Source organism: Myotis brandtii, unplaced genomic scaffold (assembly GCF_000412655.1).
Source record: "Myotis brandtii unplaced genomic scaffold, ASM41265v1 scaffold633, whole genome shotgun sequence".
Taxonomy (NCBI): Eukaryota; Metazoa; Chordata; class Mammalia; order Chiroptera; family Vespertilionidae; genus Myotis; species Myotis brandtii.
In genome coordinates this window covers 3392100-3403702 of record NW_005370423.1, presented here as the reverse complement: position 1 = coordinate 3403702, position 11603 = coordinate 3392100, and the positions used below count along the sequence as shown (strand labels likewise).

The 11603-nt window shown below is 57.4% G+C and overlaps 1 protein-coding gene across 1 annotated transcript in view; it reads left to right on the top strand.

Annotated features, from left to right (window-relative positions):
• Positions 1 to 11603, top strand: part of LONP2 (lon peptidase 2, peroxisomal) — a 195725-nt gene that overhangs the window by 166627 nt on the left and 17495 nt on the right. Inside the window, exons 5-11 of the mRNA XM_014528408.1 lie at positions 109 to 228; positions 1879 to 2041; positions 2467 to 2725; positions 6125 to 6266; positions 7356 to 7506; positions 9173 to 9299; positions 11087 to 11220. Of these exons, the coding sequence (XP_014383894.1) occupies positions 109 to 228; positions 1879 to 2041; positions 2467 to 2725; positions 6125 to 6266; positions 7356 to 7506; positions 9173 to 9299; positions 11087 to 11220 (1096 nt within the window). The remainder of the gene's footprint in view (positions 1 to 108; positions 229 to 1878; positions 2042 to 2466; positions 2726 to 6124; positions 6267 to 7355; positions 7507 to 9172; positions 9300 to 11086; positions 11221 to 11603) is intronic.

Genomic DNA, 11603 nt, shown 5'->3' with positions numbered 1-11603 from the left:
ACAAGGGAGGCCTGTGCAGCCTCCCCAGCTGGACGCCGAGCCGCTCGCTGCGTGTGCGCTGTCCTCCTCTTCCCTTCACGGGGCCCCAGACCACTGCCCCCCCCCCAGGTCAGCACTGCCAGCTCCAGCTTTCCTGGCACCCCAGCTCTCAGGGTCCCTCTCCACCCCATCCGGACCCTGACCCCGAGAGCCTCGGTGCCCCGAGGTCCCCGGCTCCGTGAATGCTGCGTGAGCGACACAGCCCCTCCCCGCAGTACACACTCCGGCGTGCTCCCCGCGGCACCTGCCTGTGCCCTGTCGTCAGGAGCGGACCAGCCTTTGTTCAGACTGTTTGTCCGCTTCCCGTTGTGCGCGTCACACGTCACTGTTTCTGTCGGTCACACGCGAGGCAGGGCCTGCCACCCTCCCCGTGCAGGGGGTGCAGGGAGGCCCGGCGGTGTGCGGGCTGAGCGCCTTTGCTGGGTCATCTCGTCAGTAGAACGAGATTACCTGTTGGTTTGCGTTCCTGTAACGTTAGAACTGCTTTACCGTGTTAGTGAGTCGTAATGAGCCGCGGGAAGACCTGCCTTTCCGAGGTTCACAGGGAAAAACGTTAGTAGATGCGCTGAGGGGCGTCTCCTGGGGCTCTGGCACCTGCCAATAGTTGTGGGCCACCCACGTGGATGGAACGCGCGCTGCGTATGTTATGGGAGCCGTGTTTTTTATTAAGTATCTGGTGTTGGCTTCGATTCTGAGCTGACTTCAACTCTAATGTAAAATAAAAATACATAATTAGCCCTGGCTGGTGTGGCTTAGTGGATAGAGCGTTGGCCTGCGGACTGAAGGGTCCCAGGTTCAATTCTGGTCAAGGGCACATGCCCAGGTTGTGGGCTCCATCCCCAGTGTGGGGCGTGCAGGAGGCAGCTGATCCATGATTCTCTCTCATCATTGATGTTTCTCTCTCTCCCTCTCCCTTCCTCTCTGAAATCAATAAAAAATATATTTTAAAAAATGATAATCCTCTATAATAAAAGCCCAGTGGCCGAACGGTAGAATGACCAGAACGAACGGTCGACCAGTCCTGTGATGTGCACTGACCACCAGGGGGCAGACACTCAATGCAGGAGCTGCTCCTGGTGGTCAGTGAGCTCCCACAGAGGGCCGATCCCCGCAGGCTACGCCCACCCCCACGAATCCTGTGCACTGGACCTCTAGTAAAAAAAATAAAAGAAAATACATAATTACCGTGTAACACACGGTGAGGCGCTTAGATCTCACCCTGATGAGGAACCTCGTGGTGGCACCTGAGTCTCTGGGGGGTCCTTACGCTGACCAGGCCGCGTTTCCAGGGCAGAGTCAGATGTGGGGTCCCCACCCCTCCCCCCAGCGTGCAGGTGTTGCTTTAATTTTGTTTTGTAACGTTCCTTCAGAGCAAAAGAAATGTGTCGTTAGCCAGATTTAAAAAAGACTTTTTCAGATTTATTTAACAAATACAGGGTGTTCCCCCCAAAATGTATATACACTGTAACAGCTGATAGCTTAGTTTTGAAACTGAAATGTATTTTTTTAAAAAGATATATCTTTATTGATGTCAGAGAGGAAGGGAGAGGGAAAGAGAGATAGAAACATCCATGATGAGAGAGAATCATTGATTGGCTGCCTCCTGCAGGTCCCCTTCTGGGGATCAAGCCCGCAACCCAGGCATGTGCCCTTGACTGGAATTGAACCTGGGACCCTTCAGTCCGCAGGCTGACGCTCTATCCACTGAGCCAGACCAGCTAGGGCAAAAACTGAAATGTATTTTAATAAACACTGCCTTTGTAATTATTCAAAGTGTGTGTGTACATCTTTTGGGACACCCTGTATAGATGATATGTCTGACCAAGCCATGGAGGTCAGCTTGGTTTTTCTGTTTTAATGGAATTCTTTATTCTTGAACATGTTTGCTATGTATTCTTTCTCCACAGACTCAAAAAAATGCCTCAGTCGATGCCGGAATATGCTCTGACCAGAAACTACTTAGAGCTCATGGTGGAGCTGCCGTGGAACAAGAGCACAACCGGTGAGCCCCCCGCCCAGCCCGCCGTGTGCCTGCGGCGCGGTCACGCACCCTCCGCAGCGCCCCGCTGAGCATCCTGCTCTCACCTTCACGCCGATGTAGGTCAGCCGCAGACTGAGCCCGTGTCACCGCGGTCTCGGGCTCCCTGAGAGTCCCTGGGCCTGATTGAGAGAAGGGGGTTCCGTGGTGGGTGAGATCTCGGTCGGGGGGGCTGCCCTCAGCTCCCACCGCTGCAGGGCCCACTGCTCCTGTAGAAACTGAATCTTCTTAAGCAAAAGAAAGCCCAGTCCCGGGCTCCCCAGAGACTCGTAGGAGGAGGCAGGCGTGCTCTGGTCACTTCTAAGCTATTCGGGCTCCCGCCGGCCTGGGGAGGGGTTCCCACTGACGAGTCCCAGGTGCCCAGACGCTCTCTGGGGGTGACCCGACAGACCGGCTGGACATCCGCGCGGCCCGCGTCCTCCTGGACAACGACCACTACGCCATGGAGAAGCTGAAGAAGCGGGTGCTGGAGTACCTGGCCGTGCGGCAGCTCAAGAACAACCTCAAGGGCCCCATCCTGTGCTTCGTGGGCCCCCCCGGGGTCGGCAAGACGAGTGTGGGGAGGTCTGTGGCCAAGACGCTGGGCCGCGAGTTCCACCGGATCGCGCTCGGAGGAGTGTGCGACCAGTCCGACATCCGGGGACACAGGTGGGTGCTCCCCTCGCCCGCCTGTTCCTCTCCCTCCTCTTGGTTGGCGAGACCCCCCCCCCCCCGCAAGCACAGTGCAGGGCCCCTCTCTCTCTGAAAGGGCTGTTTGGGATGAGGGGGAGGACGTGGAGCCTCGCTGGAGTGGGCACCCTCCGCCCTGGGGTCTCCGTGGCATGACCAGGGGTGCTCCGGGGACACAGGTGGGTGCTCCCCTCGCCCGCCTGTTCCTCTCCCTCCTCTTGGTTGGCGAGACCCCCCCCCCCCCGCAAGCACAGTGCAGGGCCCCTCTCTCTCTGAAAGGGCTGTTTGGGATGAGGGGGAGGACGTGGAGCCTCGCTGGAGTGGGCACCCTCCGCCCTGGGGTCTCCGTGGCATGACTAGTGGTGACCAGGGGTGACTGGGCAGCCTGATGCCGTGGTGTCGCTTTGGCCCAGTGGTGTTTCGTAGATAAGGACCACACCCTGGAGTCCAGCTTGGCCCGGTGGGAGGGGCCTGAGAGACCCGTGTGTCAGGTTGGCAGCTTAAATTGCTTTTAAGGAGGCTGGTCTACGGGGGCTCAGTGGGGGCAGAGAGGGGACATCTACAGACGTTCAACAGTAAAGATGCATTTTAAAAAGAGAAGGCTGGCTTACGGCAGGGTAAGCGGTATAAGGAGGAAGGTGAGGGTCACGGTGAGGCTTATCCTTGCGTTTTTGACACTTTTTCTATAAAAGGGCCTGGAACTCTAAGACCCGAGTCTGGTCGATGTGACCGTGGGGTCAGACTTGGTGCTGTGGTCACGGTCACGTTCGGTGTGTGTTCTCTGTCGCTCAGACTGGGAGGCGTTTGTGTGGGGTCCATGCCGTCCCGGCTGCAGGCTGGCTGCCGTCAGTGCGCGTGCGACGTGTTCAGGCTGCGGTGGGGCCTGCGCAGGAGCCTGACTCTGCAGCTAAACTGCAGCTGCCCAGCGTCCGGCAAAGGCATGGAGCGGAGGGGAAGCTTCTGTCCTCAGACCAGCCCCGGGCGGGTGGTTAAGGATGCCATTTTCCCTGGCGGCTTCGAGTCACAGCGACGGCCTGAGTGTGGGTGGGACTTGGGTTGTGGGGGAGGGAATATGCTGCTTTTACATCATCTCCTTTTCCATTTGCCTGTTTCCAAGGTCACTGGCCTTCGGCTGGGCCAGGAAACTTCAGGAACTTGCATGAAAGTGGTCCTTTTATTCTTTTTCTTGCTTGTTTGCAACTCTTCTGCGTGAAAGGAGAGTCAGTCACTCCAAGACTTGAGTAGATGCAGTGGGGCAGGGAAGCCGTGTCAAGGACACGCTTGTCCCCTGGACTGTGCTGTCCTCGCCGCGCCACTAGAGGCTGCCGTTGGCTCGGTAAGAAGCTGGCTCCTGGGCCCAGGCCAGGAGCGAGGGAGCGACGGAGGCTCTCCCCACCTGCCAGGGTTCGCGCTCGCCCGGGGTTCTGTGTGTTTCCTCCCTGTCATCCATGGCCCCATGTGCGTCGGCCTTGGATGGGAGTTGGAGAGTGACTGTGGGGTTGTCACATGACATTAAAGTCACGGGGAGGTGACACGCCGGCTGGAATTGCCGGCTCAGTGAGGCTTGGAAAGCGCCCCTCGGAGCCCGTCCAACAGCCTTTGTTCCTGTTTCACCTCTGATGGCTCGGGGGCCAGCTTAGGTCTGCACGTGTCCGTGTGCTTCTTATAAAACCCAATCTGGTTTGTAAACCGTGCCCCATAATCCTGTTCTCGCGTGGTTACTCGTGGGCAGACCTGTGGGGAAGGGTGTTTTCAGGATGCCATGGTGGGCTGTGCGCTGTGCCACATGAAGACGCTTCCTGTGCGACGGTCATAAGAACACGGAACCTGAAGGAAGAAGAACTTGTTTTGTAAATGAAGGTTGTGTTTTTGCCTGAAACATGGGAACTGAGCTCTCGGATGCGGCCTGGATAGAGGCGGTGATCCCTGCGGGGAAGAGGCGTAGCGTTGTCGGACTCGGTCTGTGAGCACTGAGCCGGATTCGCGGGCCCCTCACGGGCACGCCCTCCCTCGCCATCACCAACCAGGCGTATGGTCCATTCACCACCAGGGCCACCGGCCCCTGTGCCCCCGAGGACTCACTGCCCACGGCCCCGGGGTCATCGCAGCCTGGAGAGGAGGTCACTTGAAAACCTATGGGGAGCAGATAGAGGGCGGGTGGGTTGCTGGAGAGAGGAGAGGCCGGGAGCCCAGTCCCGCCTGGGTCAGAGTGCTGGGGGGGGCGGGCGGGGGCGCCACAGAGGAGAGACAGGATCAGCGCGACCTGGGTGGCGTGGGTGGGAGGAGCCCCCCACGGGACAGCTGGACCTTTGGGAGACGCCCTGGGCTTGGCATTCCAGTGCTGGTCACGTGCTCCCAGGCGGGGCTCGCGGGTCTGTTTTCCCTGCCGCTGACTAGGCCCCTGTTCTGCAGTTTAAAATAGCCGAGGACACAGAGCGGCTCTGTGCTCTCCCTCCGCCTGCCGGGCCCCTCCTTGCTCCCCAGGCCTGCGCTCCAGCCTGCGCCACAGCCTGGGGGTGTGAAGGGAGCTGCTAATGTTAGAAATTGACTGTAAATAACCGAAGAGTTCAGCGATAGCGAGGTGGGAGATGGGGAGGAAAAAGCAAGGCTCAGTCTCCATTTAGATCGTAGACTGGGCGAGCGGTAGTGACCCGACTAGACGTGAGGCCGCGATGAGACGGGGTGCGTCGCTGCGCAGTGGCGTTCGCTGGCTTTCCCGAAAACGGTCACACAGGCGACCCTCATTCTGACGGCAGAGCTGCCTGTGATGTTGTAGCACCTCCCAAGGCAGCGCTGGGCTGGGCTGTGCGAGGGAGCGTGCAGGGTGGACAGTCCAGTCAGTGCCCAGGAGGGTGGGTTTCCATGTGGATGCTCTTGACCCCAGGCCTCTGACCACCAGTAGTGACAGCTGACTGCCTCTGAAATGAACGAGTTTGGAGTTTTCCTTTTGGGGGGCCCGGGGGTCTGCATTTTGAGTGGCTCTTCCCGCTGATTCTGACTTCCTCATGAAGACGAGGAGGCTGTACCAGCATCTCCCTGTGCAGATGTCGTGCTGGGAGTGGGGTGGGCTGGGGTGGGGTGCCAGAGGGTGCGGCCTGGGGACTAAAGTCAGAGGGTTGGGGCGTCTTGGAATCGGGAGGAGTAAGAATCGTCACTGTGCGACTTAAGTGTAATGTTTTCAGTGTCACTAAGTGGCCAGCATGAGGTACGTGGCTCCAGTCCCATGGATGCTCGAACCAGACTTGGAGAAGAAGGGACCCGGTGACTCGGATGCTGTGGGCCTCTCAGGGCTTGGCTGCCTCCCGTGCTGGTCCCTGGGCTCCGGTGGCCCTGCTCCTGCCTCCGGCCACCCGGGACCCATTCGCTTGCTTCCCACAGGCGCACCTACGTGGGCAGCATGCCCGGCCGCATCATCAACGGCCTGAAGACGGTCGGGGTGAACAACCCGGTGTTCCTGTTGGACGAGGTGGACAAGCTGGGCAAGAGTCTGCAGGGCGACCCCGCCGCAGCTCTGCTCGAGGTGAGACAGGCGAATCGCTGTCTGCGTCCCGCGTCCCAGCAAGGCCGAGGGGACTCCCCGCTTGTGTGCGTGTGTGCGTGTGCGTGGCGGGGGTTAGGCTCGGAACCAGGTCCGTGCAGACTGAAGTCGGAAGCAATTCGAGATGTAAATTAAAGTGTCTGAGAGAGCTTCCTTTTTCCAGGAATTCTCATTTTTTCCTAGTTTATTTGCATCAAAGAGTTCATCAGAGCCTTGTGCCTGCCTTTTGCTTAGAGACCGCTAATTCTGCAAGGTTATTAGAAAGGCAGCCCGCCTCCCGCCGGGGCCCAGTCCTCTTCTGCGCTGTGGCTCTGCGGCTCGTCCGTCCTCACAGGGCCCGGCTGTTTCACTCCCGTTTGAACCCGTGTGCAGCCCGGTTTATCTCTGCTGCTGCAGTGCAAGTGGCCACGCGTGGGCGGCCGGAGCACGAGGGCCGCTCGGAACCTTCTTTCGAGTCCCGTGCAGGCCGCTGCGCAGAGTCCCGGGGCCTCGGAGCGTGAACACGACCAGGGCTCAGCGTCCTAGGAATCCAACTGCCGAGCTGTCTGACGTGCCTGGTTAACACATCCCCATTGACGCTGACAACCTGCACGTTAAGTGCGTCTGTCCTGTGCCGGGTCCGAGGCTGGCGGCAGGCGCGTCCTCACCAGCTCCTCTGGTCCCGCGTCCCCCTTTCACCGGAAACTCGTCCCAGACTTTCTGGTAGCGCCTGAGGAGGAACGTGCGCATCGCCATGTCCCTACGAATTCAGAACGCTGCGCACGCTCCCTTTCTGCTCCCGAGGCGGCGGGAGGGGCGCCCCCCGAGGGCGCTGGCCGCCCGCGCGTCGCTGACATCGGTGGAGGGATAAGGCTGAAAGGGTCATTGGTGCTGCTGTGAGCTTTTGTGTCTTCCAAAGTGTGACACTGGGCATGTTTCTTCAGAGTGTGGGCGTGCGAGGGAGGGCGCAGGGCTCCGTGCTACCCCCGGGCCTCCCCAACCAGCCACGCCGAGCAAAGCCAGCGCCTCGCTGCCGCTGCCGTGTTCGTTCCCTGGAGCCACCTCGACGGTTCCGTGTCGCCCTCCCCGCAGGTGCTGGATCCGGAGCAGAACCATAACTTCACCGACCACTATCTCAACGTGGCCTTCGACCTCTCCCAAGTCCTCTTCATCGCGACCGCCAACACCACGGCCACCATCCCGGCGGCCCTGCTGGACAGGATGGAGATCATCCAGGTGCCAGGTACGCGGGGCACAGGGAGGTGCCTGATGGGATGTTTCTGTCTTGCCTCTCTGAACGCAGCCCTTTGACCTGTGGAGCTGTGGGGATTCGAGTAAAAAGGTGGTTTGCCCACGCGTGACCTTCCCAGGTCCGAGTCTCCGAGTGAACCTGCTCCTGTTTAGACTCAGAGTCGGGAAGGCAGACGTGCACTTGTTTGCTTTCACCCTGACAGATAAGGCGTCTCAGCGATAAATTTTGCAGAGCAATTTCAGATGGAACTTGGCATGAAAGAATGATCCATTTTTTAATAAAAAGACACCTTCTTTTGAAGCAATTTCTAAAATTAGAGAAAAAAACAACTTTTTTCAAAGTAAGTCAAGAGCAGGCCTTCACATGGTCAGTTTAGCCTCCTGTCCGTCAGAGCTTGACGTTTCCTTCTCGGGGAAAGTGAGCGCTTGCTCCCGCTGAACAGGAGCGGCGGCAGCGAGGCGTGAGCCGCACTCCGGCCACTCCGGCCGCGCTGTGTGCCACACGGGGGTGGTCTGCCCGCGCCTTGTCACTGCAGCCGTCACTAGGCTTTGGGGGTTTTTTTGCAAAAACTCCTTTAGTTACTAACAGTAAATAAATCTCAGTGTTTTCACCGTTTTAACTGCTCAGAATCATTTCTCCCTGGGAGACATGTAATGTCAGTGGGCATTTGTTAAAATGGAAATAGAGTGGAATCTAAATATATCTAAGTCTAAATATGTCTAGATTCTCATATAATCTAAGTGTGTATTTCATATCAACCTGAAATATAATTCTACTATCAAGTGGATGATCATTGGATTTCCTAGTTTTCTGTGAGTCCTGCCCGTTCCTATACTTAAAAGAGGATACAGTTTTAAAGTCAGATGGAGTGAAATATCGCTTTGTGCATATTTGAGACTAAAATAAGTAAGTCACGTACTAACTGCCTGGAACTCCACCTGAGGCGGCCGGTCCGTGAGCCGCGAGGGTGGGGGCGGCCGTGTGCTAGCGCCTCCCTCCTGCCGGCCCTTATTTCCTCTTCCTGCTCAACAGCTGTCTCCTCAGCTCATCTTTTTAATGTTTGCTTGTTCCATGGAAAGGGGGCAGTTAGTTTAGTGGGAATTTTTCTTACAGGTTTAAAGACAAAGTAAATCTATACTCATTGAGGCGTTTAAATAAGTGAGAGCGTACATCCTTTAAATGTGTCGGTTACACATACAGCTCCAACCAGAGGGGCAGCTTGGTTTGGGGCGGTTTTGTTGCTAAAATTTATGTGCGGCTCCTCCCCTAGAACCCGCTGCTTATTCAGTTCAGTCTTATTGTGCGTTAAGTCTTTTCAGTTATGATTCAAATTATAGTAAAGAAAAGGGATGCCTTTCCTACTAAATAATAAAATAGAAACCCAGCTCTGAGCTGAGGAGGTAATTGCCTCTGAGCTCTCACGGAGAGATTTTTTCCTCTTTAAGAGACAGATTTATTCAGAAGATTTCAAACGCTGTGCTTGGCAGATGCTTGTTTTGTTTGGGGAGAAGTTGGAGGTCTTAACAGTGGTTGATCGGAGAATGAACGTCCTTACTCTGATCAGAGGATCTGAGTGGAGGTCACACTCCCATCCATTCTAAAAAAGCGTGGCCCTGGGAAGCCCAGGACATGACTGACAGCGGGGCCCCTCCTTCAGGGTACACGCAGGAGGAGAAGATAGAGATCGCCCACCGGCACCTGATCCCCAAGCAGCTGGACCAGCACGGGCTGACCCCGCAGCAGCTGCAGATCCCCCCGGCCACCACCCTGGGCATCATCACCAGGTGAGTCCACGGTCCGCGGCTCCTTTAACACCGGAGTCCGACGAAGCAACCGATTGCATCCGTTCCCACCAGCGGGTCGCCAGCGAGCATTTCCATGATCATGGTTTGCACAGGCTCGGTATAGGCAGGAGTCCATCGGGGCAGCAGTGAGAGCATCTTCATAGCACAGGACTCCGCTCGAGCCAGAATGACCGCTTCTCCCCGGAACAGCGTAAGGGATTCCTCTGATGGGTTAGAACCCAACTCGTGCAGATACTGAGACGCAGCTTACAGCCCGGATCTGAGAGTTCAGTCTCTTCCTGTGGGAGCCGCTGCTTTCAGACTCCTCTTTTGAGTTATTCCCATTTCCTCCTCTTTTTGAGAGGTTTTAGTCCTTAGTTTTCATCTTCAGGAATTGACATGGAGCAGGAGAGAAGGGAGGGGCCTTCCCACCTTCGCTCCCAGGGCTGAGGCCTCGGCAGGCAGCACAGGAGCTGCCTCGGGCGACTGCGTGGTCTGGTTTCCGGGCTGCATGCCGAGTGGAAAGCGCGGCCTGTTGGGAATGTTGTCTGCAGTGGCCTCCATTCTCCCGGGTCTGCCTTGCGGACTGTTGCATCACCGCCCGCTGTGTGGCATCTGCACATCTACAGGCAGTTCCTCCCCCCACCCCCCACCCCAGGAACCCCTCCTGGGAACCACGGTGGTTCGGGGGAAGCGGCTCCCTATTCTGGGTGTTGACCTGGAATTAGCCAGTCGGCGGTGTGGTGGCCTCCCCGGCCTCCTGGGAAGTCAGTTTAAGTTCAGATCCAGCAGTGAGGCCGGCGTGACGTCCGAGGGAGAGCAGAGTCGCCGTGGCTCTGGACCGGAATCGTGGCTGACGGGAAGTCACCACTGTCTTTCCCAGGTGTCGCCTGGAGAACGAGGTCATTCTCATCAGAGTCTCTGCTGGTCCCACCGATGCCGTTCTGTGCGCATTGGGTGGGTTCGCAGTGAGCGTAGATGTCACTGCTGGTCCCGCAGCCACTGCAGCAAACTGGTTTTTGGTCTTCTCTCGGGGCTAAAAGCCTGCTTCCCTGCGTCTGGAATAGTCTGACTGCCACGCAAATCCAGCTTCTCCCAGAAAACTGCACTGCAGGCCTCATGCTGCCCACTCGCTCCCGAAGCCGGGGCAGAGTGGCTGGACCGTGCAGTGGTTTGTGCAGCGGCTCCTGGAATGGAAGCTGAACGTGGAGGTTGCCTGAGAGGCTCTGCTGAGGCCCTGGAGGGCCCCCGGGAGGGTGGCTTGCACCGTCACGGTGCTCGCGGCCTCAGCGGCCTCCTCCGGGCTCGGCACCGTCCTGGGCAGCCGCGAGGTCTTTGTGCTTGGATTGTTTCTGCTTTAGTGCAGGTGAAAGGTCTGGGTTTTTGGGATTTTTCTCAGCAATATTCGAAGTGTAATAAATGTATCTAGAATTCTCTTAAGGTGACCGATTTTGTTTAAGAAAGCACTTACACATCCTCTCAAAGAGAAAATGCCGTTTTACGTGCTGCCGACGTAACGTTGAAGAACCAACGATTCATTTGTAGTCTAGGGCAGGGTGTCAGGAGAATCTGTGTACGGGGAAAGGTGTGGCTGCAAGTACACCTGACCATTTCAGAAATGACGGGACTTTTATAAGAAATTTAAATGTGAGGGACTCCGTTCTCAAGGAAATGCAGTGAGCGTTAGAATGTGCACTGCGGACGCCTGCGGTGTAACTGCCGATCACTTACTCTGTCCGCCTGGTGGGGGCGCTGCAGCCAGAGCTAAACCTGTTCTCCGATGGCAGGTACACCCGGGAGGCGGGCGTGCGCTCCCTGGACAGGAAGCTGGGGGCCATCTGCCGAGCGGTGGCCGTGAAGGTCGCCGAAGGACAGCACAGAGAAGCCAAGTTGGAGCGTGCCGATGCGACGGAGGCAGAAGGTGTGTGGCCCTCCGCGGTGTCGGGCAGGAGGGGGGGCGGTGCGGGTTCGGGGGGGCGTCCTGGGCTGCCCTCGGGAGGGACTGCGCCGCGGGCTCTCCTTCACAGACGGCACAGCGTCGGCTGGAAGCGCCTCGAGGTGCCTCCTCCGCCCCTCACGCCGTAAGCTGGTCACTGACGCTCCGCAGCGCACCAAGAGTGATGCTGTGTTTTGCTGATCCGACAGGGAAAAAAGGTGTAATTTTGATTGACTTACAAAAAATAATAATAGTAATTACCCTTTTCGCTCCAAGTGACTTCTTTAAAAAATCAGGTGCCTGGCTGGTATGGCTCAGTGGTGGAGCATCAGTCCACGGACCAAAGGGTCACGGGGTTAATTCTTGGT